The sequence below is a fragment of the Tenrec ecaudatus genome, chromosome 10, assembly GCF_050624435.1.
Source record: "Tenrec ecaudatus isolate mTenEca1 chromosome 10, mTenEca1.hap1, whole genome shotgun sequence".
NCBI classification, from domain to species: Eukaryota; Metazoa; Chordata; class Mammalia; order Afrosoricida; family Tenrecidae; genus Tenrec; species Tenrec ecaudatus.
Genome location: NC_134539.1, coordinates 85,506,166 through 85,532,770, shown reverse-complemented (window position 1 = coordinate 85,532,770; position 26,605 = coordinate 85,506,166). Strand labels below are relative to the sequence as shown.

The following is a 26,605-nucleotide window of genomic DNA, read 5'->3' as shown; positions in this document are numbered from 1 at the left end:
AGAGAGAGAGAGAGAGAGAGAGAGAGAGAGAAGGAAACGGACCAAAGTGGCCCAGCGCAGCCGGCCTCCCCAGTTAATGGGAGCTCGGCGCCGCCCTCTGCCCAGGCTCTGCAGGCTGGAGATGAGGGGAGTCAGAGGAGAGGGTGGTCCCGGGGCTCCACGCTCTTGAGAAAACAGAAGACACTGGGCAATGGGAAGAGCCTGGCGGGGACCCCCAACTCCCAGCTGGCCTCCTGGTACCTCACCTCCCATCAGGAGGGCCACCAGCCATGCGATCCACATTGCCCCAGGACATGCACAACGAGGGGGCTTTTGTTTGAACCGCTGACTAATAGTAACGGTGTACAGGCAGCCCCTGGATTACAAATGAGGTCTGTCCCTAAGTCTGCAAGCCGAATTCGCACGCATAAGTTGCAATTGTTAGGTACGGCAGCTAACTAAAGGACAGTGAAACATCTGTCATGGCATATAGAGTAGACCATGAAAGCCACATAGCCAGCTAGACTGAAACATTGGTAACTGGTAAGAATGTGGGAACAATACGAACACTGTTGGTTCCTCGCATTCTGGCTGGTCCGTAATTAAGGGTGGTGGGCGTTTGTAAGCCGGGGTCTGCCTGGACCATCATGTCACGCAGGAACTGGACCACCCCGCGTGGGCTGTGAGTGGCTGAAGCTGAGCCAGCCCCATGCAGTTAGTAAAACCAGTTTGGGTTTCGGTTAATGAGCTTCCACCGCACACCGTGGATTAAGAGAATGAGCAAGAGCACAGCAAACAAATTCAGTTACCCATGAACAACGTGGGGAATATGACTTTTTCTTGCCTAATAAGGAAACAAAAAAAGGCATTAAACAGTAATGCAGGTACTATTTTCACATCATGCCCAATACATCGTCCACTCACATGCAGCCCAAAATAAGCCAGGGGCTTACAAAAATGAAGCTATGGCTAGGCACGGATGTAAGGCAAGGCCTAGAGAAAAGGAGGCTTCTGCGCGCACTCAAGGGGCGGCCCTGCACACACATGGCCCTCGTGGAGGGCGGGCATGAGGACCACGGGGGGATGGGGAACAGACAACACGGTGTGGGGAGGGGGAGCAGCCCATAGTTTAAGGACTGGCACAGACCAGAGACCAGTCAAAGGCTCGCTTCCCTGAAACCCTTGGATACACAGAATTTTTAAATATTCTTGAATCCCGTCAAGCTGACTATACTGCCTGGACGCAGGAAACACACAGTCCTATGTAAGTAAGGGATGAGGATTGCTTCCTTGCCCCTGGAGCTCTGACGGAGGTGCATGCGTGTCCGTGCACCCGCGCACGCACGCTGCGGTGACTCTCCCCGATGGCCCTCCGGTGAAACTGTAGGCCGCGGCCAGACAGGCTCCTGGCCGTGCTTTCTTAGTCCGTTGAGGAGCCCTTCCAAATCTGCGCGGGCCATGCTAATCTCCGGAGCAGGTGGGGCTTAGAGCACCCTGGAGAGGCTCTGGAAGTGGGGTGCTCTCCCGCAGGCTGACATTAAGCCACACCTCTCGGCCTGCTTCTGTACGCCTGGCTGGGCTTTCTTCAATGGAGCAGGGAGGTGAGCTCCCCCCAGTCAGTATACACCACTCCGGTTTTTACGTAGTCGGTCAGTCTGTCAGCAGGAAGAAAGGCCAGAGGTTAGAAAGGCCGACCGACTGGCCAGAGCAAAGCCAGAGACAGAACAGAGCCATGGGCCAGTCGAGGACAAAGCAAAGCCCACCACTGAGTGTCTTCAGGGATGAGGCGACCGGACAAAGCTACCCGGGAAGTTATTCTGTATAAATGCACACGGAGCTCCTAACCTGTCGCCACTTAACAACTTCAGAAAAAGCCACCCACAAAAGCATATTTGATTTGGAATACAGACAGTACAGTGTGAAATTTGTACTGATTAAATGAAGCCACATGAAATGGTTTCCATACGATGGAAATGGAGCCTGGGGGCAATGGGTTAAGCACTGGGCTGCTAACCCAGAGGTTGGTGGTTCACACCTACCCGCTGCTCCATGCAAGAAAGGAGAGGCAGTCAGCTCCCACGGAGCATTCCATGGACCCCACGGGCCAGGTCCCCATTGTCCACAGGTTGGTGGAGTCAGAATTGACTGGATGGCAGCGGAGGGGACAGCAGGGAGGGGAGGTAATCAGAAAATTCATTTCCAGGATCAGTTCTGGAAATACAGGCTACCTCTGCATCTGAGCTGGGTGTCCCCAGGGGCTAACTAGCTGAACAGAGCACAGTCATTCCTGGCTTGGGGCACACGGGCGTTTCCAGATCCTGGCACTCTACATCACGAGTCCAGTGGGAACGGTCTCTCCGGAAGACTAGGACCAGCTCCCACCTCATGCCTTTCTCAGGCATCTGTCCATCACTCCGACTCCACTGCAGATCTGTTCTCAGAGTCACGGGCGCCCAGGGCCCACCAGGAAATACAATCCTAGACACAGACGAATGACCATTCTACTGGCAGTTAACTAAACAAGCAGGTACTGTTTCAACATTCATAAGAGAGTCTCTAGCTATTCCAGTTACCACTGCAGTGTAAAACTGCTGCCTCCACTCTGCCGGGAACCCCCCGACCTCGGGCATCCCCACCTGAGGGATTCCAACAGGGAGAACAAAGGGCTGGTTATAGATGGATATGTTAATGTTCTTTGGGAGGGGATCTGCCCTTAATGAAGTGGAGATGCTCCTGAGAAACCCAGAGTCCTCCATTCAACAAAGATGGCCAAACAGCAGCCTTTACGAATGGGGCTCCCTCAACAGGCCATGATCTCCTAGGAAAACAGACAAACAAGCACCTTTTAAAAGTAGGGAAATTTCCAAAGCATTACCTGTACTGCTTTCGTGAAAAACATAAATACATAAAATAATTGAGAAAACTGCCTCTGAGGCTGTTCCAGCCCAGGCCCTAACCAGGTAGCTGCCCCGCCTGGACGCCCGCCCATTCAGGAGGACACCTCCCACCCCACAGGCACGGGACTGTTCCTAGAGCCCAAGGCCTTGCTGCCAGCAGAGCCTCTGGGGCAGCAGGCCCGCAGAGGGCAGAGCAGCCGCAGGACAAAGGCTCCGCACAGGCCGCGAGAAAGCAGCACGGAGGCAGAGGAGCACTGAGGCAGGAAGCAGAGCAGGCTAAGCCCATTTTCTAGAAGGGGACTAGCTACACCAGGAAACCATGCCCAAGCGGGGACATGGTGAGCCAGCTGCAGCTCTGGGCCAGGGCTGGCTGAAGGGCTGCAGCCACCTTCGACTCAGAAGTGGCAGCAAGGCGAGAAAGGGCGAAACGATTCAATCCTTAGCTTCATCCTGATTTATTATCAAGGCAATTAAATCTTGAGGCTCCACTCATTTTCCAAAGAAGAAAGGAAGTGAGGTGGGATGCCATGCTCTGGCGCATCAGTCCTGCAGGGCGTGGTGCTGAGCGGCACCTCCGTGCGAGCCCTCGGCAGCTTTCAGACCACCACAGCTGCTGCATCTCGTCTCTCTGGGGTCGTTGCTACTAGCTGGTGCTTCTGTGCCATTCTAGCCAGCATGGGAGAGACAAAGGTGCTGGAAGATGGTGCCAAGAGCACTGACTTTCCTCTGCTGCATGGTTTCTACCAGAATGCTCTTCTAATGCACAGCCATGCTCAAGCATATGATGACAAGTTGTGTGAGCATTCTTACTCTTGGATTAGAAATGCAATGTACCGACAGAAGACACATAAAACTGAGATTTTGCAAGCGCAGGAATGACGGGAATTCATATATTGATGAGCCCATGTACCTATGGCTTTCTCTTTGTATCACAAGAAGTTTACGCTCTGACAAGTAACTGCTGCAGTCTCAGAATACTACGGGCTGCACAGCATTCTCAAATCCATCTGAAGGTGCCTCGTGGCAGAGTGGCATCGATGTGGTTGCCGGGTTCTCTCTCTGTGCTACGGAAGTCTGCCGGCTCGGAGCTCCTTGAGGAGGGCCCTGGCGCGTCATCTGTATCTCAGTCACTGCCTCCCAGGGCAGGAGCTTCGGCTGAGGTTACCACAGCAACTGACTCCTCTGGGCATGGTCCCTGAGGTGTGAGCGGTAACAGACTTCCAAGTGGGAAGCTGCAGTAAGCTGCCTGTAAAAGCTGGGGGAAACGGTAACTCCACTCCTCAGAAAGGGACCGCTGGTCATGCCGGGACTTACCCTTTGTCAAAGAAAGACGTATGCCCTGAACGCGGGAACTTGGCGCCGTTGCTATTCAGCACCCCGCAGTTCACATTCCCTGAAAGATAGGCTTTTCGTGACGCTTGGTCCTTGGCAAAATTCCTGCACGCCGCTAACTTGGACTCTAAAGCCTGGAAAAAAGGAAGACGGGATGATTGCTTCGTCAAAGCAGTGCTTGTTGCACATAAAACGTGGCATCTCAAACCATTTCTGTTCCAACACTCACACTTCATTCGCTGCTAAAAATAAAACAAAACCCAGACCCACTGCCGTCCAGTGGTTCTGATTCCCAGCCTAACTGTCCCCACTGGGCCTCCGCGGCTGTGCACTGTTAGGATAAAGATGGCCTCCCCTTTCTCCTGCAGAGCAACGGGGGCCCCAACTGCTGCCCAACGAGCAGCCCGCCAGCCTCCCAGGCTGGCCAATCACAGTCATTCCCTTTGCAGCCGGGAGGAGGAGTCAGTATGTACCCCTCCGTACCACCGAGGGACACTGCGAGAACCCTCGACTCCCTACGAAGAAAACTGGCCCAGGATCTGCCCATGCCTTCTGGTCGTGGACTGTGAGTCGGTGAGCAAGTGCGTGTGTGTGGCTGGAGGGAGGAGCAGCACTGTGAAGAAGCGTTCTGCTTGGTTCTGAGCACAGCCCATTCTTCTTCTGGGTCCCTCGGCCTGGGGTTGTTTCCGACTATATCAGAACCTGAACAGACGAGGGCATGTCTACCACCTCACAGGGAACGTAAAGCCATTTCACTTCTAAGTGTTCGGTGTCAGACAGCTAACTGACATCTTGCTTATCAGTCAACATCCCCTGGCAAGGACACCAGCTCCTCAGCATGTGCTTTAAACAGGGTGTGCTCGCTCAGCACCTGTCACTGAAGCGCACGGAGCTTCAGCACCGCATGACGACCACAGGGGGTTCTCAGATATTTTCATCGTATACATGTCTGGTCAAGGCAGAAAAAGGAAAACAGATCCAAAACGGGGGCTGGGGGCGGGTGTGTGTGAGCAAGGATAAGACAAGAAATAGAGTCCATTCAAATTAGATTAAAGGATCAGGAATGCAAAGACAGATTAAATCAGAAGCTAATATACGACGACCATCCAAAGTCTGTGGGAATTCTGTATCCTTCTATTCCATTTTCCCACAAACTTTTTGACACCCCCGAAAACTTCACTTGGACAATTCCATTTGTAACCCCCCCCCCCCACCACCACTTGACTTCAGTGAATGCTATTTTTAAAAAACGTCATAAAGACAGACCAAACCCTATTTTGTGTCGACTCTGTTCTTCTGCTAAAAGAACCCTGCGCCACGGAGGCAGCAGGGGAAGGAGGAAGCCAGGCAATGACCTTGCAGGCGCGTCTGAGGCAGGCACGCAGTAGAAATTACAAGCCAGAGACTGCCGACCCTCAAGCCACGCCGCGTGTTCATTCCAACGCTGAGGCAGGCCCAGCTGTCTGCCTGTCTGTGAGACGTGCCGGAGCAGGACGGAGGGAAGGGGGGAGTGTCCAGTGCAGACTCAGGGCACAGCCGCACTGAGTGGCAGGACAGGCACGGTCATGAACCCTCCGATCAGCACTCTCCGTGAAACCCACAAAGATAGGTGCGGCAGAGAAACCAGGAGGGGCAGACAGACGGTAGGCAGGAGACCACGCAACTGCACCAAAGCAGCAGAGGAAGAACATGTTCAGAAGGAAACAGTCCACGCTGGATGCAGCCAGTGAAGTCCAGCCAGGAGAGCCACCGCTGGCTGGGCAGTTCAGTGGCACCCGCAATTCAAGGGCTCTCAGCAAATGTGGGTCCACTCCAGACCGGGCGGCTGAGAAGGAAAGCAGCAGGATGGAACACAGAGGTTGGTCAAGTGAAAGGAAAGAGCAACTTTGTATTGTTGCTCTGTTAAATATCAAAATTATGACAGGTCGGTGGTTCAAACCCATCTGCCACTCCATGGGAGAGAGGTCCCTGGCACGCTGTAGAGGGTGACTCTGAGTCGCGATCAGCTCAAGGCCATGGGTTTGGTCTGAACACATAAATGTCACATAAAGCGTGTGTTTCAGAGCGCCTACCTGAATGTCGCATGTAAATGTCAATGTGCATTCTCACGAGAAAGGCAGGAGCTACAGAAGAAATGAAGGAAGAAGAGTTCGGGAGGAATGGAACCCAAAGCACCAAAGGACAGAGGAGCCACAGACAGGAATGCGCCCCTTCCCCAGGGAGCAGGAGGAGGAACGAGTGCACACAGAAGTGAGCACTGGAGGCCAGGGCAGGTGAGAGAGGGAAACCACACAGGTCTCCATCAGGTGCCCTGCGTTCTCTCCATGCTAAAGGATGCACCAGTGGGGCTGGGGAACCCAGTTCAAGTCAATGGGTTATGTAGCCAAAAAAATTTTTTAATATTAAAAGAAATAGGCATAGGTACATTGAAGGGGCGTGGGGAGCCGGGCTGGCAGCTAACAGCAAAGATTTTGATGATATTTTGGAAGACTGACTCTCCGCTGAATGGATGAACTAGGTCAGGGCTCCAAGTTTCACTTTCAAGCACTAAATCTCAGGGCATGAAATGTGCAAATTCCAATCACAAGGATCAAGGAGCAGAGACAGATGGTGGCTGGTGGGGAGGGGGCGGGGACAGGGCACCAGGCAGAACTAACCCAACAGTCTACTGCAGAGGGCTCAGGAGGGCCCTGGGCAGAGTGGAGAGGGCAGCAAGGGGCTGCTTCCTGTGAAAGGAAGGTGAAAGTCAGGAGACCTGCTGGGAAAAGAACACGCCTACGGTCAGCTGTGTTACAGATGTGGACACAACGAAGCCCCAAGAGGATTTTGAGTAAACGGCAGCGTACGAACAAATTCTTGAAGCCGTTCTCCTTTGAGAGGCGCACATACAAAGACCTAGGAGTCAACGTCGTCCTCCGTGAGTGCGCAGTTAGTACCACTTGCGACTCGCCACTGTCAACGCTCACGGGAGCCGCCGTCCAGAGCGCTAACGACTAATGATGACGTGCTGCCTTAGACCTCTCCAAAGGGTCAAAAAGCCAGGGTGTAACTTCCAGGACTACGGTGCCCTGACCCATGTTAGAGGACTTTCAATCGCCTCATACACTCGTGAAAGTTAGACGTGGAATAAGGAAGACTGAAGACAATGGGATGCACTTGAACCGTGGGGGTATCCAAGGATATAGAAAGTAGCGTGGAGAACCAGCAAGCCTGCGTTGAGAAGAACAACAGCAGGAGTGCTCTTAGAGGCAAGGAGGACAAGACTGTGTCGCACACACTTTGGACGTATTACCAGGAGAGACCAGGCCCTGGAGGACATCAGGCTTGGAGAAGTGGAGGTACAGTGAAAAAGAGGCCGGCCCTCAGAGACATGGACGGACACAATGGGCACGGCAATGGGCTCAAACATAAGAATGGCTGAGAGGAAGGCGCGGGACCGGGCAGTGTTTCACTCGGTTGTGCATGAGGTCACTCTGAGTTGGAACTTATTCACCGGCACCGAACAACAACAGCTTCCAGTGTTCAGAATCAACCGACAGAGAAGTCAAGGACAAAGACCAAAAGTGACTGAGAGGGAGCAAAGAGAAATATAGGCACCTACTATTCAGAAACAAAAGTTTCAGCAGGTTCAAGTTGTAAAAACAAGTAACACTAGAAAAAGCACAAAACTGAGAGGAGGGGAGAAAAAGCTTCATATTTTTGCTTAAAGTTAGTAAATCAAAAAAGAAAAGTAAGCAAAGTATTTTGAATTATAGGGGTAAATACAACTCATACAACAAAAATAATACAAAAACCACCAAAGTACCTGGTTTTCCTAGAGAGTGAGGAAAGATTTGTTAATGTACTGCAGGAATAATTTCTGCACATTGCTTTTTATATCAAAGGTTATAAAGTTAAATCTATATTTAAATCTAGAGCCACTCCGATAAATAATCGATTTTATGAGCCCAAAAGGTGAGCATCCCGACACAAGCACCCTTGGAAGGCGACAGACGAGGAAGGCGAACGCAGAGGCTGAGCAGAACAACAGAGAGCGGCGTTTTCCTGAGTGAAAACCTGCATGCGCAAAAAACAAGTTAAATGCTTCAAAAGTCCACTCTCTGAGGAGAAAGCGACAGCACTAGCTGCCATGGAATGACCAGAGGATGGCAGAGAGCAGTCAAACAAAGAAACGGAACGTGCACACAAAAAACATCCCACAAGATTAGAAGGTTGTGGCAGACACTCAGGGGTCTGACAGGCAAAGTTTGTAGAAAATCCCAGGATCTTTTCACTCTATTTTTAATGAACTTTCTGAAGCCTCCTGTACTTTAGGCCGAGATGTAGAGAGAACCCCAAGGTTGTAAGTTAATAGCCTGGGGGGACAGGCTTGAGCCCTGGCGGAGGGTGGGTCTGGACCAGTCCCATCAGTCCCGAGGCTTTGGTTTCTCGGCCTAATTACAGCCTTTCCCACAGAAAGGTATCCTTTCTTCCTCCAGAATACAAATGAACAAATAATTCAGTACCCTGGCAGTTGACAACACCTCGTGATAAATAATTAAATGCTTACCCCTACTTTCCGTAAGAGGTCCCCCACAATGTTGAGTGCTGATATCCTAGCAGACGGAGTGAGTGGACTGGTACCAAAACCATTTGGTATAGCTAGAGAAAAATGAAAGGGGCGTGAGTACACTTGCCGTCCGCCCATGCCCCGTATACTTAGGGTTGTTGTTGACAGTCAGTGCAAAACCAATACAGCATCCCCAGCGATGGGCAGCGTGCAGAGTGACGACGCTCCCACTGCTGGACACTCAGATGGCAGCAGTGCTCCATCATCCCGAATGATGCAGCAGGGACACGTGTCTTCCTCAAGAGACTCTTCAGACAGGGCTGCTGGTTAGAGGGCAGACCTACTTTTTCATTGTCAGAATTGCTACCATTGCTTAAAAGGTCATGCCAATATCTGCAACTCTGAGTAGCAGTGTCCTCAATCGTATTAGCGATTAATGCTATTTTAAATACGATCGCATTTCCCCTCAACTGGATAGGAGGAGTGGTGCTCTCGTGTTGAGATTTCTGCTTCCAGACCCCATCAGCACACCACCTTAAACTGATCAGCCCCCATCGCCGCAGGAAGGAGTGCGGGAGCGGCTCACCCACCTTTGGGTGGCGGAGAACTGCTCTCTGCCCCCTTGCCAACCGGAGTGGCTGGCAAAGAGAGCGACGCTTGGACGGCAGAGGCCATCTTCTCGCAGTCGAGGGTCGGCGAGCTGGGAGCCGACTTTCTAGTGACTTCCTGTTGCCTTTCCCGAACTGCTAGCTCTTGTCTCAAATCTGCAAAATGTTGCAAACACAGGGAGTGACACTCGCTGGCGGGAGCAAACGTGGTGGGCAAAGTAATACTTGAAAATGCCATACAGACAGTTTTCCCAGATTACGACTCAAAAATGAACTTCCCATTTAACAGCTTTCATTGATATAGGTGTCTACCTCTACACATTTTTAAATACTGGAGAATTTAAACGTGCTGCGAGAGTTCAAGCCCATCAGCCATTCCTCCAGAGAAAGATGAGGCTTTCTGTTCCCGCAGAAGCTGTCAGAGACACCTCCACTGTGTCCCGTGCGTGGGGTCGCTCTGACTTGCTGCAGACTCCCTGAGAGGAGACTGAGTCTGACAGGACGCAGTCCAACGTGGCACTCAGAGTGAGCCCGTGCAGGGAGTCCCAGTGGCGCAGGGGCTACACACTCGACGCTACACCCAGCCAGAGCGAGCCTGCGCGGCAAGTACAAAAGCATCCCTCACCAACGCCGTTTCCTTGTCGGTGAACTGAGTCTTGGAATTACTGTAACACCAATGAAGTGCATGTGTATCATTTAAAGTGGCTGGTACTTTTCATTCATTACCACTTGGAAATATTCTATTTTAGAAAGAATCCAAAACCAGTATTGGATTTCCAATACTGAATTTTTAAGCTCGTTATGCAACTATAGTTTATGTATGTTTAAAAGGGCAGCCGAATACATTCACAACACATGCTACAACAAGGCTGAATCTCGAGAGCATTTTCCTGAGATCATCGGTCACAAAAAGGCAGTGGGTGCTGTAAGAGCCCGCTGACGCGAGCCGTCCAGGATAGGCAAATGTATAGGGATCGGAGTGTATGGAGCCACGGGGGAGGGCGGGCGAGGGGGAGATGCGCTGCAGGTCAAGGAGCAGCTGTCGCCTGAGGGTGGTGGGCAGATTCAGGAATGGTGACAGCTGAACAAGACGAGCCATTTGAACGTCACTGGACGCGTGTGTGAAGATTGCTAAAATGGCAAATGTTGTGTTACCCCAACTTCTTAAATGATACCGGTAAATATTATGGACAACAGTTGAGTTAGGAGAAGCTCTTCGGTTGAATAAATCCTCCCTCACCAGAGTGGAAGCGGCATGAGCGAACAGGTTTTCAAGAAGCCAATGAACCCGGACAGCTGACTGTTTCATAAGCAGTACCACCAAAGCTCCTACTATTCGTTGTATAACAAAGAACTGTTCAGGTGGACGCAATACGGGGAAGGGGGTGGAGCCAACAGTATATGAACAGCAATACTGGTGAAGGCTTTGGGGAAAAAAACATTTAAATTCCAGCTAACTAGCTGTATAATCTTGGACAAACTCAAGACTATCTGTGCCTGAGTTTCTCATTAATAAGAAGGAATCATACCTACCTCCTAGTCGATGGCGTAGGTACTAAAATAGATTAAAGCACGTAACGAAGTACCTAGCAAAAGTACATAAAAGCCTAACTTTTAAAAAAGTTGGTCTTGAAGTGTACTTGGCGCGCTGTCTTCAGAAGCACCAGGACTGACTAGACGAGCACTGTTTCGGTGCTAGACTTACCTCGTGCTTCGTCCTTTAGCCGCTGCACAGAGACCAACAAAGACTCCTTGTCATCCAGCTCACTTTCTAAAAATGCGTTTCGTTCAATGGCCTGATTTAGCCTTTGCTCAAAGTCTTCCAAGGAAACTATCGTTGCCCTAAAAAGAAAAGGAGAGATTAAAGTCCACAGGCTAACTAACTAACTAACGTGTGCAAAGAACAAACACAAAGGGATTGTTGGTGCGGCTCCTACCATTTGTACCGCCCTGCTCACCTCAAAGGGAATGACCTCACCCCTCTGACCCTCGGGCATTCAGTGTGTCTGCTATCATTTGGGGACAGCCAACATAGTGTAGTCTCTTTAGGTCCCCAGCTAAATTTCTTAAAGGAAGGGTACTTCATTCATGCTGTGTATCCCCATTGGGTTTTAAAACCAATAAAATCAAGTGTGTACACTTTTCAGGAAGAAAAGTGCAGTCGTTTTAGATTATGTAAATATTAACTAGAAATCTATTTAAAATGCCAAGACCCAGGTCTCATTCCAAAGTGGCTAAGTCTGACAGATAGCCCAGAACAGTGTTTGTACCAGGCTGCCCATGACCCGTTATCATACACTGGGATCCCAGGCCTACGCTCCGAGAACCATTGACCGATACGCTAACAGCTCCCAAAGGCACACCTGTGGCTGGAGACTCCCTCCTGAACCCTAAATTTGCTTTCCATTCCCTGGAAAGAACTTAAATTTTAAAAATTCCTTAAAGAGGCACTAGTTCCTCAAATTCATGACCAACACCAACCGCATCTACTTTCTGCCAACCATTTTCTTCTTCCTGTATTTCTCATCTTCCTCACTCAATTAACATGACTATACATCTGTGTGGGCACAACTCCCTACCCCACGTCCGTCCTCTGACTGCCGTGCCCAATGGCTCACACCCACTCCTTCTTCTCCAACCTCTGTCACTGGCTTACGTCCGCATGCACCACCTGGAGAACCCCTTTCTGGCCACAGCTCCTCCTCCCTCCCTCCACTTGGGCCCGACTCCCAAACCTAACTCTGCTAATATTGCTGCTTAGGGGATCTCAAGGTGTTCTCCACCGCCTGGGAAGTGGCTTTCACACAACTTGCCCCAGCCACTGCCCATGCCAGTGTCACCGCCGTCAGCCACGCTCCCAGCCATCTGTCTTTGGATCTCTCTCCTCACCTACTTAACATCTAGCCCTCCTTGTAGACTCCACTCTGTCTGCAAAAGCTTCTCCAACTCCCCGGGGAACTTTCACTGCTCCTTGTCCACCGGGCTACTGGTGGAGGTCTCACACAGCATGTGAAGTAGCTTATCTATCTCACCTTAACCCTAGCATCATGTCAAGCACTCAGGCATCAGTCAATAAGTATCAAGGAAAGAAATACCATGAAGAATTACAAATTAACAGGAATTACATCTGAAATGATAACGCAGCAGCTACCGTATATACTCGAGTATAAGCCAACCCAAATATCAGCCAAGGCACTTAATTTTACCACAACTGCATTAAAAATGTGGTGAAAAACTCAGTTTATACACAACTATATACGGTAGTTACACATGCATGAAAGCATGGCATAATAACAGCAAGCCAATGTAGCTTGTTCAGCAAAATCATGCTAAAAGCAGTACTTGAGAAAATGCACCTGCCAGTGCTAAAGAGGAGAGCACAACACAAAAGGAGCAGAAGTTTAGAGACTCATCAGCTCGGAGGCAACTGCAGAATTCAGGTGTCAGGTAGAAAACACTCCAGAAGCAATCCCACTGCCCGAGTCAAGTCTGACTTTTAGTGACTCTTTAGGACAGAGCACAACGGCCCCTGTGGGTTTCTGAGGCTGTAACTCTTTATGGGAGCAGACAGTCTCAGCTTTCTCCCAGGCAGCAGCTAGTGGTTGAAACTGCAGCCCAATGTGGAACCCATGACACCACCAAAAAAAGAAAACAAACTCACCAGCACCGAGCGAATTCTGCCTCACAGTGGCCCGACAGGACAGAGTCGAACTGCCCTGTGGGTTTGAAACTGCTAATCTTTACCAGAGTAGAAAGCCTTGCTTTCTGCCATGGAGCGGTTGGTGGTTTAGAGCTGGGCTCAAAATGGGCAGTACTGTTGAGAATATAGAGGAAGGAGGGAGGAATAAATGAAATGAGGCTTAAAGAAAAATCTCAAGGGCCAATAAGTGTACAAAAACCCCGAAAACTGCACACAAAGAGAAGCTTAGAAGGGGAAATGAAAGCGCCTCTTTGAGGGAGATAAGGATTCGGGTTTGTTTCCATTCAGAGTGACAGGTGACTCTGGGACGAAGATCTAAGTGCCGGGTGAGTGTAAAAATGGACACGTTAATCACTGGCCCCAGCTTTGCTTTGCTCTGACAGAACACACGGCGTGCGGCTACCTCTTGGCTCGCTCCAGGTCGTCGTTGGCCTGCTCCAGTTCTCGCACGTACTTGTGCAACTGCTCCTTAATGGCCCGAGTCTGACTCAAGTCATCTTCTAGCACTGACACCTGCTTGTAGCTCTGTGCGTATTGATGCTCCAGTTTCTCCTGGAGGCATGAGACGGAGAGGAAAGCATGTGACATTAGCCTGTCATTTTGCTTAAGAAAGCATGTAATCCAAGTTCAAGGGAGACAAACTAAACACACACACTAAGAATGCACTCACAAGCTCAGCTGACAATATTTTAAAAATAAATGACACATTCTAAGGGCCTGGACTCAGAAACATTTAGGTTATCAACCACTCTTTCAGAAGAAAATCTAGTAATAATCTAAACTGATCTCTCTGAAGTGAAATACCGCAATGAAAGCTTCTATCAAGATCCCTGAACTTGGTGGGGAAACCAAGGGCTTCCCAGCTGAATCCTGGGCACGTAAATACAAAGAGGTGAGCTTCCACTCAAAAGCTCAGACCCCCATCTCCTGCCTGCCTTCCCCACCTCCAAACCCATCCCCCCACCCCACTCCCCAGACACACAAACAACCCGAAACATTTGTCTAAGGTGGGTAGTGAAGGGCGGCAAGACACTAACCCATTTACTTCTGAGAATTCCTTTTTTAAAATTTATGTCATTTTATTGGGGGCTCATACAACTCTTATCACAATCCATCCATTCATTGTGTCAAGCACATTTGTTGCCCTCATCATTCTCAAAACATTTGCTTTCTACTTGAGCCTTTGGAATCAGCTCATTTTCCCCCTCCCTCTGTTGTCCATCCTCCAGGGAGGAGATTATATGGAGATCCTTATAATCGGTTTCCCCTTTCTATACCACCTTCCCTCCAACCTCCCAGTATCGCCACTCCCACCACTGGTCCTAAAGGAAATATCTGTCCTGGATTTCTTGTGTTTCCAGTTCCTTTCTATATCAGTGCACATCCTCTGGTCTAGCCAGATTTGTAAGGTAGAACTGGGATCATGATAGTGGGGGTGGGCTGGGGGAGGAAGCATTTAGGAACTAGAGGAAAGCTGGATGTTTCATAAGTGCTACCCTGCACCCTGACTGGCTCGTCTCCTCCAGGCAACCCTTCTATAAGGAGATGTCCAGTTGCCTACAGATGGCCCTTGGGTCCCCACTCTGCACTCACTCTTATTCACAATGATATGGATATGGATTTTGTTCTTTGATGCCTGATACCTGATCCCTTCAACACCTCGTGATCACACAGGCTGGTGTGCTTCTTCCATGTGGGCGCTGTTGTTTCTGAGCTAGATGGCCGCTTGTTTATCTTCAAGTCTTTAAGACCCCAGATGCTATATCTTTTGATAGTCAAGCATGATCAGCTTTCTTCACCACATTTGCTTATACACCTATTTGTCTTCAGCAATCGTACTGGGAAAGAATTCCTTTTTAGAAGAAATTTTTAACCCAAACGACTAAAACTGAAGAGGCTAAGGCCAATCATGAAATCATTTCATATAAATATAATGTGAAGCACTGCAGAATGAAGCAGTCTACTTGTCCAAACAAATTATCAGGCAGCTTTGGGAGATACAAGAAGTATAAGAACATAGCTAGGCACATTACAGCTGGAACACTGACGCCTATGCAGTTTCTAAGGGGACTCCGCCACTCTATGCTTTTCCTTGCTCCCATGAAAGAAAACACATTGTTCTGTCCAAAACTTGACTTCAAGCCTCTTTTTATACTTTCTTGTTACTGCTACTCTGAAGCCCCAGGTGAAAAAATAAGATTTCTCACTTTAATAAAATTCAGCCACCAACTTCCAGTGTCACAATTACCTTTAATGCTTCTACTTCATATTTTAATCTTTGGTTATCCGCTTGCAAGTCTCTGTTCCTTTGTTCAGCTTGAACTAACTGTGCCTCCAACTCAGCTTCTAATTCTCTGCTTCCTTCCTGGAATTCAACTAGCTCATCCCGAGCTTCCTGGAAGCTAGTCAGAAACAAAATGGGGAAACGGAGTTAGAGCATGAACGGCAAGGATGACCTTGCAGGTGAGTGTACATCACTTCGGTCATCTGGAGCTGGATGCGAATGCTACTGTCACCAAGACCAAACCTCTGCCGTGGAGCCGGTTCCAATTCAAGGTGCTCCTGTACGCCAGGGGAGAAAGCCCACAGAGTTCCCAAGGCTGTGAGTCTTCACAAAAGCATTGACTGCCCACCTTTGGGCCAGGGGTGGGTCGGTTCAAACCATCAACCTGGCACCAGGCTGTCGCACTGGACCACCAGGGCTCTTTAAGGTGATGAAAGAGTCTACTACACAGCAGACACCCTAGCTTGCATTTCTTACTCTCCGCTGATTCTGGGTTGGATGAAAATTAGTTGTAAGCCCCCCAAAGGATTCATAAATCGGCAATGCCAACAGTCATGAAAACTGAAACTACATGAGGATGGGAATCACTCACTTCCTTCTCCATAGAATGGAGCAGGACCCATGTACTCCAAAAAGAAGCCCATTATTATAAACTACTACACCAAAACTGGCTAGATACTTAATCAATAGACTGTATACACTTGTGTATAAGAAGCCCATTATTACTACACCAAAACTAGTTAGATATTTAGACAACCATGTTTCCATATACCGTGCATACTCGTGCATAAGTGTATTTTAATGCCATTTTTAGTGAAATTAGGTGCCTCGGCTGATATTCGGGTGGGCTTCCACTAGAGTATATACAGTAGCTAATCTCCTTTAGAATTCTACTATTTAATTCTAAGAAAACATTGTTCTGAGAAGGGGTCGGTGAAAACAGCACAGACACGATTACAATCGCCTTCGGTGTCCACTTGCACAACAAAGTGGCTTCGGGGATTCCCATGAAAAAGTAAGAAGAGGCTCGATGAGGGAACTGCGTAACTACAGAGCTTTGCTGCGCTTCGTGAGCTCTGTTCACTACACTATTTCAGAAAGATTTCATTACGCCAAGTCGTGGCACTCAAAAGGTTACTAGCTAAAAGTTTTCCCAACTCAGCAAAATAATTTCAGTTTTCTAACTTGCTCCCTTCCCCCATAACCCTTTTTCCCTCCTAGCAGGCTTTGCTGGCTTCAGACACTGCTAACTCTTGCCTGAAGGGAACTACAGTCTCTTGGATGGAGACTTAGCTAGGTCACTAGAATCTCCAAGCGGCCAAAGTGATGAGGGACGATCCATGCACACTTAGCAGGCCAAAGACGGCCAAGTCTGGTAATAAGCATAAAAGGGGGTAAGCTCTCAAAAGAAATGACAAATGACCCCAAATTTCTTACTGTTTTAATAATTAGAATAACACAAAGATTGGTGGCATTTTTATACTACTGAAACACAAGCAATGTGATGCCTGGCTTTAGAAGCCTGACTCCTAATCTGAAACTCTAAATTTAGCTATATATTTTTTTAAAGTACAAGCTAGACATGATGTATTCTACATGCCCTATTTTCACTCTGCTGGTCAACATTACCTTTGTTTATACTTCAAGGAAAGTTCCTTCCAATAAGCCGTTTCCTCCTTTACACTTGAAAATTCTGGTATAGCTTCACCATCCATGATCAAGAAAGCCTGTAAGATATAAAAGACAGGCGGCTATAATTAAAGCAAGAAGCTAACATCTACGTAAGAGTGTGACATCAGAGGCGACTCCACTCTGCAGCTCTTTGGAGAGAATGACACATGACAGCTTCTGGGAGTGGTCGACGCAAAGAACTCTGGCAAACACTTCACTTCATCATCCCACTGAGAGCACTGATACTGTGGATGTGGCCATGAGAGAAGACCAAAGCCCGTTGGGCTGTGGAACTGCGCTCCGGGTGACGGGGCCCCACACCAGCATCTAGGACTCAGCAGTCTGGTTTACGGTCCACACAAGCATTCCCCAGAGCAACTACTGGGAAACACCCATTTGGAATGTTTTCTACCAGTGGACCCTCCTAGGAGACCAGGCGCCGCATTCCCAATCATTGGCCCCAGGGACACCTGGGGGAGCAGGAGCGCGGCTGGACTATCAGGTTTCTCTCCCTCTCTGGGTCGGAGAAGTTCTCCCCCTTTGGCAGAACAATCTCACCACTTTTCTGCCATTCTCCGTCCATGGGAAAGAGCTGGTGAGTTTTTCTACTTTAGCAGGTTTCCACCTTTTACTGTATTATTACATTTCTAAACACCTCCTGTTAATTATCTTCTCAGCTCAAAGCTTCATCCAAAAGCCCACTAACCCCCAACCTCAACATTCTCTCTGTTTTAGTTCGTCTCCCAGGATCACAGGGAAACGATGCTTTTGGTAAAGAAAGGATAAATATAACTCTGCAACAACATCAACAACCAAAAACCGTGTGCGGTTACGTAGTGTGTGTGCGATAGGTAACAACCTGGAAAATGGAGAAGAGGTTCAAGCTGTCAAAGATTTTGTCTTGCTTGTCCACAATCAGTGTTCATGGAACAGCAGTTAAGAGCTCCAAAGACAAGTCACATTAGGTAAACCTGCTACAAGACCTTTTTAAAGTACCAAAAAACAAGGACGAGGACTAAGGCGAGCCTGACACAAGCCATGGTAAAAAAATGTAAACAGTGTCACTAAATAAGATGTGTAGAAATTGCCAAATGAGAACGGAATTTGTTGTGTATACACTTTCACCAAAACACAAACAAAATAGTATTTTTCTTCCAAAAGAAAGGTCCGGCTTTAAAAGTAAAAATGAATCAACTTGGAGTTACAGAGAAATTGGAGTTCACCTAGTACAATCATGAATTCAGGTTTAGTAAAAGCTCATTTAAAAAAAGAAAAACTCATAGAGCTAAGTACAAATATAGACTTTCAATTTTAGAGTGGTACAACAAAAAGGCACAAGAGAGGCTTTTAACTGCATAAAATTAAAACAGAACTTCATACACGGTAGCTTAGGCCGACAGCAGATTTTCTTATGGGTCTTTTTCTAGCTGCCGTTCTGCTACCACCTTGGCCTTTGTTAGTCAGTGTTCCAACTGCCTGGACTTGCACACCGTCCACCTTGGCCTTTGTTAGTCAGTGTTCCAACTGCCTGGACTTGCACACCGTCCACCTTGGCCTTTGTTAGTCAGTGTTCCAACTGCCTGGGTTTGTACACCGTCCTGGAAGCTCTTGGAAAGAGCAGTGTGCTGACCAAACACGCCACAGCACTGAGCATACATGACGCCTTGCTCGGAGAAAAGTGGGAAACATTTACTGAGCACCCACTGTGGGTCAAGCACTGCATCAATATTTATTGCCCTCCTCCTCTAACCAGCCTACCTGCTACACTAGCACCCACCTGCCTGCATTGTGCCTTCCTGGGAGAGTCCTACACGACACACCAGCACTGCCAACGCAGAGCACCCAGGCCCGCGAGGCCGACTGGCCTGACCACTGAATTGCTAAAGCAAACTGCTTCTCTCTTAGGGTCTCAGTTTTTTCACCTAAAATGAAAGTCTGGATTGTACTAGATGATATAACATTTCTTCATGTATGTGTACTTGGTTAGTAAATGGTACTGGTTAATTTCTAATACCTTCTATCCTTCCATCAATTCCCACCCGATTTGTAACTGTGCTTGTCTACTACCCTCCCGCAGCAAGAGGTATTGGCGTTTTAAAAGAAGATCCAAAAGACGTAGAAGCATCACCATGGGGTGTCAAGAACTTCTCACAGAGTGCCTGCCTAACTCTTGCGGAAGGGTCAGATGAACCCAGCTGAAACAGAATTGCAGGAGAGATGAGAGGAGCGTTGGGGCTCCGGCAGCAATTCCTGTGTCTTGGAATGCCCTAGATAAGGGCTTTCCCCCAAACGTCCCTCAAACCAAAAACGCCAAACAGCACTGCCATCCAGCAACGCTTCTGGGCAAAGTCGAACTGCCGCAGTGTTTCCAAAACGCTCATACGAGTGGAAAGCCCTGCTGCTCCTGTGGAGCTGCTGGTGGTTTGGAACTGCTGACCTTACAATTAGCAGCCCAATGCAGAGCCACTACACCACCGGAGCTCCTTAAACTGACTTAATTCTACTTGAAACTTACAAATCTAGTCCTAAAGAAGTTCATTAGATGCCCACTGGCATTCGTCCGTCCAACTTTGGAAACAACTTGAGCAACTATAGATCTTTGTTTACTCCTTGAGCAATTATAGATCTATGTGCAACTCAACTACAAAATATTTCTTCACAACCCCAGTAAATGGATTTTTCAAACATTGTGAAGGTCCATGAGTGGCACACAAAAGCCAACGTTTTGCAGCTACTTATTCAACTTTACACAAGAAATATTCGAAGCAGACTGAAGTCAAGTCTCTCCAGCTAGTAGGGCCTTAAGGACAAGACGAGCATCTTATTTATAAATTCTTTTATATCACCAAAAATGCAGGGCACAGAAGTTGTTCACAAATACTTGAACTGATGTATAATCTTTCTTTCTTTCTTTCTTCCCTATTTGCTTTCCAAGTGCCACTTTATATCTGAGTCCCTGTTTCTGCAGTGTGGGTGGTTTTCTTCCATGAAGACAGGATTATGAAAGAACTGGGTGGTGTACATTCCAAAGAATAATTCTGATCAAATGAGGGAAAATACAGAAGAGAATTTCAAATTCGACAGACTCGAGGCCTTCTGGAGCCATGGAAGCTGGATGACCCCCTGACACACTGCCCTGAGGTAATGAGGTAATTTTTAAACCTTAAACCAAAAAATGCCCTGAAATCTTGAAACAAAAGTTTAACTAGTTAAAAAACAAAAGTCTGTCTGAGCATTACACTCTGTTAAGATCTACAATAAGATCAAATCAAGAGAACGCTGAGGGCAAAGTGGTTACGTGTTGGACTGCTAACCCCAAGGTCTGCAGTTTTAAACCACCAGTAGCTCCACGGGAGAAAGATGAGGCTTTCTGCTCCTGTAATGAGTTAGTCTCTGAAATGCACAGGGGCAGTTCTACCCTGGCTTATAAAGTTGCTAGGAGTCAGAATTGTTTTTGTTGTTGTTACTGTTGCTTCACAATAGGCTAAAAATAACAAGAGCAACCCAAAGCCGAGACCCTTAGGGGAAGTGAATGTCTGTTAGTGAAGGAGGAACAACTCAGACCAGGAGGGCACGACTGGGAGGCTGTAATCCATGCCACTGAATGGTACATGTTGAACTGTTACATGAGTAAACCCTTTAACCTCTCAACAACAAAATAAAATTTAAAGGAAAAAACACAAGATTATCAACCCTATCGTTCTCAGATGTATGAAAGTATGGGTCTGATGTAAATAAACCAAGCCACATTCAACATCATTTATGCAATTCAGCAGACTCCACATCAAACAATACAGAACTGATAGCTTCCTGGGGAGAACCTTGGCGATAGCACTTCAGTCGTAGTCTTCAACATAAATGGACAATAAAGAGCCACCAGACACTTACGAATACAGTAATCCTAGGCTCTACGGACTGAGAGCAAACAGAATTCAGGAAGTGAGAGAATTTTTGTCTCTCACACAAGGACTCAAGAGGGTTACTCCCACACATTTCCTGAGACAGTAACTAAAGAAGGGAGAAAACCAAGACAGAAGATTCAAGGAATAGTGGCTCCCCCAGCCCTACAGCCCAGTGCGTCAGGCCGGAAGCGGAATGAAGCCAGTTGAATGGCCCCAAGAAAAAAGAGGAAGCCTATGTAATAAGTATCGTGTGACTTAGACTCTGCGTAGATAAGAGGCGATGATGAAAGCACAGTTCGAATAAACCCAACAGGAAAACCAGAGTATGAGGAAGCCCTGACCCTTGTATGAAACATTTTTTTAAATTGGTGATCTCAATTCTAAAATGTTTAATTCACTGATTTCATGGTGTCTTAAGCATGTGTGATACATTCCATAACTTTAGAGCTATAGGGTAACTATTTTTTATCTTAAATTTACCCTAAATGTCCTATGTTGCTCCCCTGTAAGGGTCCAGGATTTGGTGGGCAAGTCTGTATTCTCCTTTGTTAAGCCTTTTATGATTTTGTAGACATTGAGGATAAGACCTTTGATGCTTGTCTTCCCAAAATGAAGATTTGACTTATTTTGTAATCTCTGGCAGCCACTTCAGTCCCTTATATGAGTTGTCATTCTTGGACTTCCCTGGAAGGGTGCCTTTCTAGAGTTGAGGGACACTGGTGGGAGAATCCTTCTAGGTCTCTGGGTGGCATGAATGGTTTGGACTAGGCTACTAACCTAGTTGGTGGTTCAAACCCACCCAATACAAGAAAGGCCTAGTAAAATTACAGCCAAGAAGACCCTATGCAGGAGGTCTACTCTAAGACATGAGGTGTCAAGAGTCAGAACCAATTCAACTGTGATTTGTTAGGTTTCTTCGGGTTTAGGATCGTTTCTCATATATTTTCAGTGCTTTTTCTGGTGCGGTGCGGTGTTTGACGATATTGTTGATGTGGCGTCTCAGATAAGTGTCCTCACGCATGCTGATAATAACTTGAGACGCCTTTCTTCTTTCTTGGATTGTAGTTGACTCTGGAGCCAATCCTGTTTGGGGCTGTTTAGATCTTCAAATGTTATCATTCATTCATATGCCACTTTGAAACTTTTCTGCATGGTTTTGCTGTAGACTGATTGATGTGGTATCAGAAGATGCCCTGGTGATACAGTGGTTAAGCATCAAGTTGTTAACTGAAAAGCTGGTAGTTTGAGTCCAACTGCCATTCGCAGGAAACAGATGTTGCAGATGCTTTCTGTGTATTACAACCTAAGAAAAAACCCAACAGGGCAGTTCTACTGTTCTGTAGGGTGAATATGAGTCAGAATCAAGTAGAAATCAATTCAATAGCAATAGGTTTAGTTTCTTAGCTTCATTTGTTTGTTCCTCTGTGTGCACAGATTTGGAGGCAGTGATTATTTTGAAGAACACTAAGTTAACAGTTAAGTATTGATCCCAGAGGAACTTCCCTGTGGACACCACTTGGTAAAGAGTGTCCAGTTATCTACTTGTCCCAGACTTTGGGTTCTTGTAGGAAGGCAGAGTGGTTACCATGCCTTGTGTTACTACGACACCTTGGGGCGCTAATCACAAGGCTGGAGGCTCAAACCCACCCACCAGCTGCTCTTCCACAATGATTAAGAGCCTCAGAATCCCACAGGGCATTCCGCTCTAGCTATAGGATCACCATGAGTCACAACTGACCGGGTGGCAGTGAGTTTGTAGGTTTGGGGTTCTGAGAATAGGTCATAGTGTTAATACAACTTCCAGCTTATCCAGAGATCGTCTGGTGAGTCAGATGTCAAGTAACCTTTGGTATGAAACGTCTTGAATATTTAGTTCTATCTCTTGTATCCTCCTTGTCCAACAACACATTTTTGTCAGATACTAACAAAATTATTTTAATATGTGTCTTTATTTCACACGTGCTCTTTTCCTGCCAAATCCAATTGGTTTCTTAAGAACTTAATGTTGACCACAATTTTTGTGTTTTTGATTTTCAATCAAAAGGCTACTTTTAGAACTTGTTTATTGGCCCTTCCAACACTATTAGAACCTATACCAGGCACTGTTCACTAAAATGAGGTTCTTTTCCAGAACAGAGCAAAATCAAAGCCCAGTGCCATAGAGTTGATTGTGACCCAGAAAGACCCCTGACAAGACAATCGAGAGCAGACACAGGAGCAGCAGAGCTAAGTGGGCAAGGGCCCCGGTCCTGTGCAGACTCCTCCTGCTAGAACTCCAGCTCCTCTACTTATTCAGTGGGTGACACTGGGCAACAAGGCTAACCACCCAGAGCCTCATTTCCGCACCTTTAGCAGGGGGTAACAATTAAAATGAGTGTTAGAAGTGGATTAGTATTTTTCAAGTACTTAGGACAGGTCCTGACACAGTAAATGCAGCCTAAAGTTTTGTTAATTTTTTTGGAATGCTACTTCTGCAGTGGACCTTTGAGGTCGGACTACATTAGATGTGCTTGTATTACACACCTGATTCCTTAAAATTAATCACTTCAGAAAGCTATATGCATATTCCAATGACGCCATCATTACTGAGCATTTCTGCTTCACTTTTCTTTGGCAATAGTCTTTAAGAACCAGATCTAACAACTTGGCATGTTCTTACTTTATAGCTACATCTCATTTTTATTGCTAATTGATATTATCCATTTTTTGCTAACTCTATACTTTATACCCCCTCTAAAAATCAGACTGTTTACAAATGACAAAAATTTGCTGCCACTACATACATTCAAAAGAGCTTTTCCGGGGCTTTTCCAGGCAGTTTGCTGAGGTGTGCCTCAGGTTACAGTGGGAGGAGGTGGTTATGTGTCATTTGATACTATGTAACTCGAGATATTAGGCTAGAGAAAGCTAAATAGGAAAACATACTGCTCAAAGTGTTAATATCTCAAAGGTACATCTACAATCTTCTGAAACAGAAAAGAAGGTAGATAATTATAAACACCCCCAACCAATCTTTAATATTATGTCTCATATGGAGTGTTGAATCTCAAAAGTATGCCAACTTTACATCAAGCATTCTCATAATGTGTAAGGTTTTACACTAAGGCAGCATGTCCATGTTACATTTACAAGAGTACTCTGTATGGTGATAGGAAGATCTATTTGATATGACACTTCTTATTAATAGCAGAGGAGATAACGGATGCATGAGGTTGGAAAAGTTCTTTTGGAATTCATTCTTGGTAATACATGCCTTTTACCAAAATTTGCCTCCTCACAGTACCTTTCATAAATGTGGGCTTCCTTTTGCTCCTATCACACTTGCGCCCTGCTATACACCTAATGCTCACACACTTCCGGCAGAAGTCATTTTAAACTTCATAATTGAATTTATCTCAGCATGGCTTAAGCTGAGAATGAGTTGTGTGGCGGCTGTCAGCAAGGCAGGCTCTAAGTTTTCACTGAGGCTTTTAATGATTTTTTAAAGCACTCCTTATGCAGCTTGAATTTATTTACTTTAAAAAGTCAAAACAGAACGACAGCGCCGGAAGATTCAGCAACTTCTATGCACATCGAGTCAACTTTGAACCAGGGCAGGTCAAAGATGTACTTCCTATGCTCCCAGCTTTCAATAATAATAATTTTAATATGAACTCAAAAGCGATCCGTACCCTATTTCCCTTCGCGTTTCAACCTGCTGCATTTTGACCCACCAACTAATTATCTGCTTCCTGATTTAGCAAACCATCACCATGCCTCCTCACCTAATTAATAGCAACACAATTTACCAAGCAAAATAAGTAACCAGTCGCCTGGTTAATAAGCTTCCAAGAAGGATTTTCCTCAAACTTCAGTGGCTCTTATCCTGGGTGAATCTGTTCCTAGCGTATTTGAAACCCGTCGCCGAACTAGGCTCTGCTAGATCTTGGTGTATCAAATGTTCGCCCTTGCTTTCTGCATGGGAAGGGCATGCTAATCCCACGGAAGAAAGCCCGAATTCGGGGCCTGGGGAAGTGAATGCTGGTCTGGGCTAAACTACTTGTGTCAGTTAGCTGAACCCAAGTTCTAATCCCTGAACAGCTCCCCACCTAGAGGTTCCATCTCCCCATCCGTCAAAAGGCGATCGCAGAATCCGCCACAAGGTGACGGGGTCTAGAAAGAGCCGGCAAAGGCGCTCCGGACGCGGACTGTCCGCTTCCTTGGCAAAAAAACTTCAGCGGTGAATCGCGTGGCTTGTCAGCAAAATCGAGGCGAGCACAGACGAGCAAACCGAGCCCACTTGGTGACCCTTGCCTGAACTCCAAGGGGGATGATTAGCAGTTTGGGCCGAGGTGTCACGGGATGCCAGCGGAACCGAACGTGGGCTCTGGGATCCGCTCTCGCCGCCCACGGGAGACCAGCTCCGGGCTCGCAATCCAACCCGGATCCAGAACACCTTCCAGCCGCAGGGAGCTGGGTGAAGGCGGCGGGGAAGCGGGCTGGGCGCGCCGCCGCTGCCACCTCCAACTGGGCCACTCCTTGCGCCACCAGCGCCCGGGCCACGGTGCAACCGACTGGCCTCCATCCCCGCAGCGCTTCACCCAACCTGGCTCGGGGCACCTCTTCCGGAGGCTGCCGAGCCCGCTCCCCGTGGGCCCCCCGGCTGGGCCACCCCTCGGCCTGGGCGTGGAGGGGGCAGTTGGAGCGGTTGGAACAGGTGCCCCCCCGGACTGGCCGCCCCAGAACTCGGCTCGGCCCGGCCCAGCGGGGCCTCGGGCACAGTCCCCGGGCCCGGCAGGCTCCCCGGGGCCAGGCCTCGGCGCCGCCCGGCCAGCCCCAGCCCCTCGGGAGGGCCCCCGGCGCGGCGGCTCACCTCCAATGTGTCAAACGCGCATGTTCGCCGGCGCTCGGCCGACGTGTCCGCTCCGCTGGCCTGGCCAGGCCCGCCCAGCCGCTCGGCTCCGCGGCCCTCCGCAGCCCCGAGCCCCACTCCGCGTACCTCGGCGCCCGGCTCCGCCCCGACACGTCAGGGGCTACCCGGGTGTCCGATGCCATTCTGTGACGCACGGGGGCGGGGCTCGGCGCATGCGCGCGCGAGCGCGTCCGTGAAGGGCGGGGCGGGGGCGGGCCCGGCGTCACAGCGTAGGCTGGCCGGCGCCCGGCGCGCTGACGTCAGGCGCACTGACGTCAGGCGGGTTGACGGCCGCCTCCGGCACCAGCTTCGGGACCCCAAGACTACGTTCGAGGGTTCGGGCTTCGAAGGGCCCGCGTCACTGACTGGCAAGTTGAGACGTCGTCTGGACCCCCCCCCCCGCCTGCCCAGCTCCTGTCCCCCAAACCCGCCAAGGACCCTGGTTGCAGTGTGCGGGTCTAAAGTGGGTTTTTGTACATTCTCCCGCCAGTTCACCCTGACCGCCCAGTGGAAGGCCACGGGCCGACCGTGCCCCAGCGTCACCGAGGCTCGCCACGGCCGCTGTTGTGTTGAACTGTTTCACAGTTTATCTGCTCTTTTGCCTCAAGAAGAAGATGCGGGTCATGCAACCTGAAGCCTGGGCTTTGTGGTAGAGGGGCTGGGGGGAAGACAGACCAGGACGAGATGGATTGACAGGTGGCCCCATCAATGGGCTCAGGTGGAACAACTGGAAGAAGGCATAGAGAACCCACCGGCTGTGTTTTTTGCCTCCCTTCACCCACTTTTCTGTTG

At 48.3% G+C, this 26,605-nt stretch overlaps 1 protein-coding gene across 2 annotated transcripts in view; it reads right to left on the bottom strand.

Annotated features, from left to right (window-relative positions):
- Positions 1 to 25,943, bottom strand: part of NDEL1 (nudE neurodevelopment protein 1 like 1) — a 29,558-nt gene extending 3,615 nt beyond the window's left edge. Inside the window, exons 1-9 of one of the 2 annotated variants that reach the window (XM_075560916.1) lie at positions 25,775 to 25,943; positions 16,979 to 17,076; positions 15,314 to 15,467; positions 13,469 to 13,617; positions 11,071 to 11,207; positions 9,348 to 9,521; positions 8,758 to 8,849; positions 4,191 to 4,342; positions 789 to 823 (exon numbers count right to left, since the gene is read on the bottom strand). In XM_075560916.1, coding sequence (XP_075417031.1) covers positions 789 to 823; positions 4,191 to 4,342; positions 8,758 to 8,849; positions 9,348 to 9,521; positions 11,071 to 11,207; positions 13,469 to 13,617; positions 15,314 to 15,467; positions 16,979 to 17,064 — 979 coding nt within the window. In that variant the 5' untranslated portion in view covers positions 17,065 to 17,076; positions 25,775 to 25,943. The remainder of the gene's footprint in view (positions 1 to 788; positions 824 to 4,190; positions 4,343 to 8,757; positions 8,850 to 9,347; positions 9,522 to 11,070; positions 11,208 to 13,468; positions 13,618 to 15,313; positions 15,468 to 16,978; positions 17,077 to 25,774) is intronic. The other variant, XM_075560915.1, reaches the window with a different exon arrangement.
- Between the last annotated feature and the right edge of the window lie 662 nt (positions 25,944 to 26,605).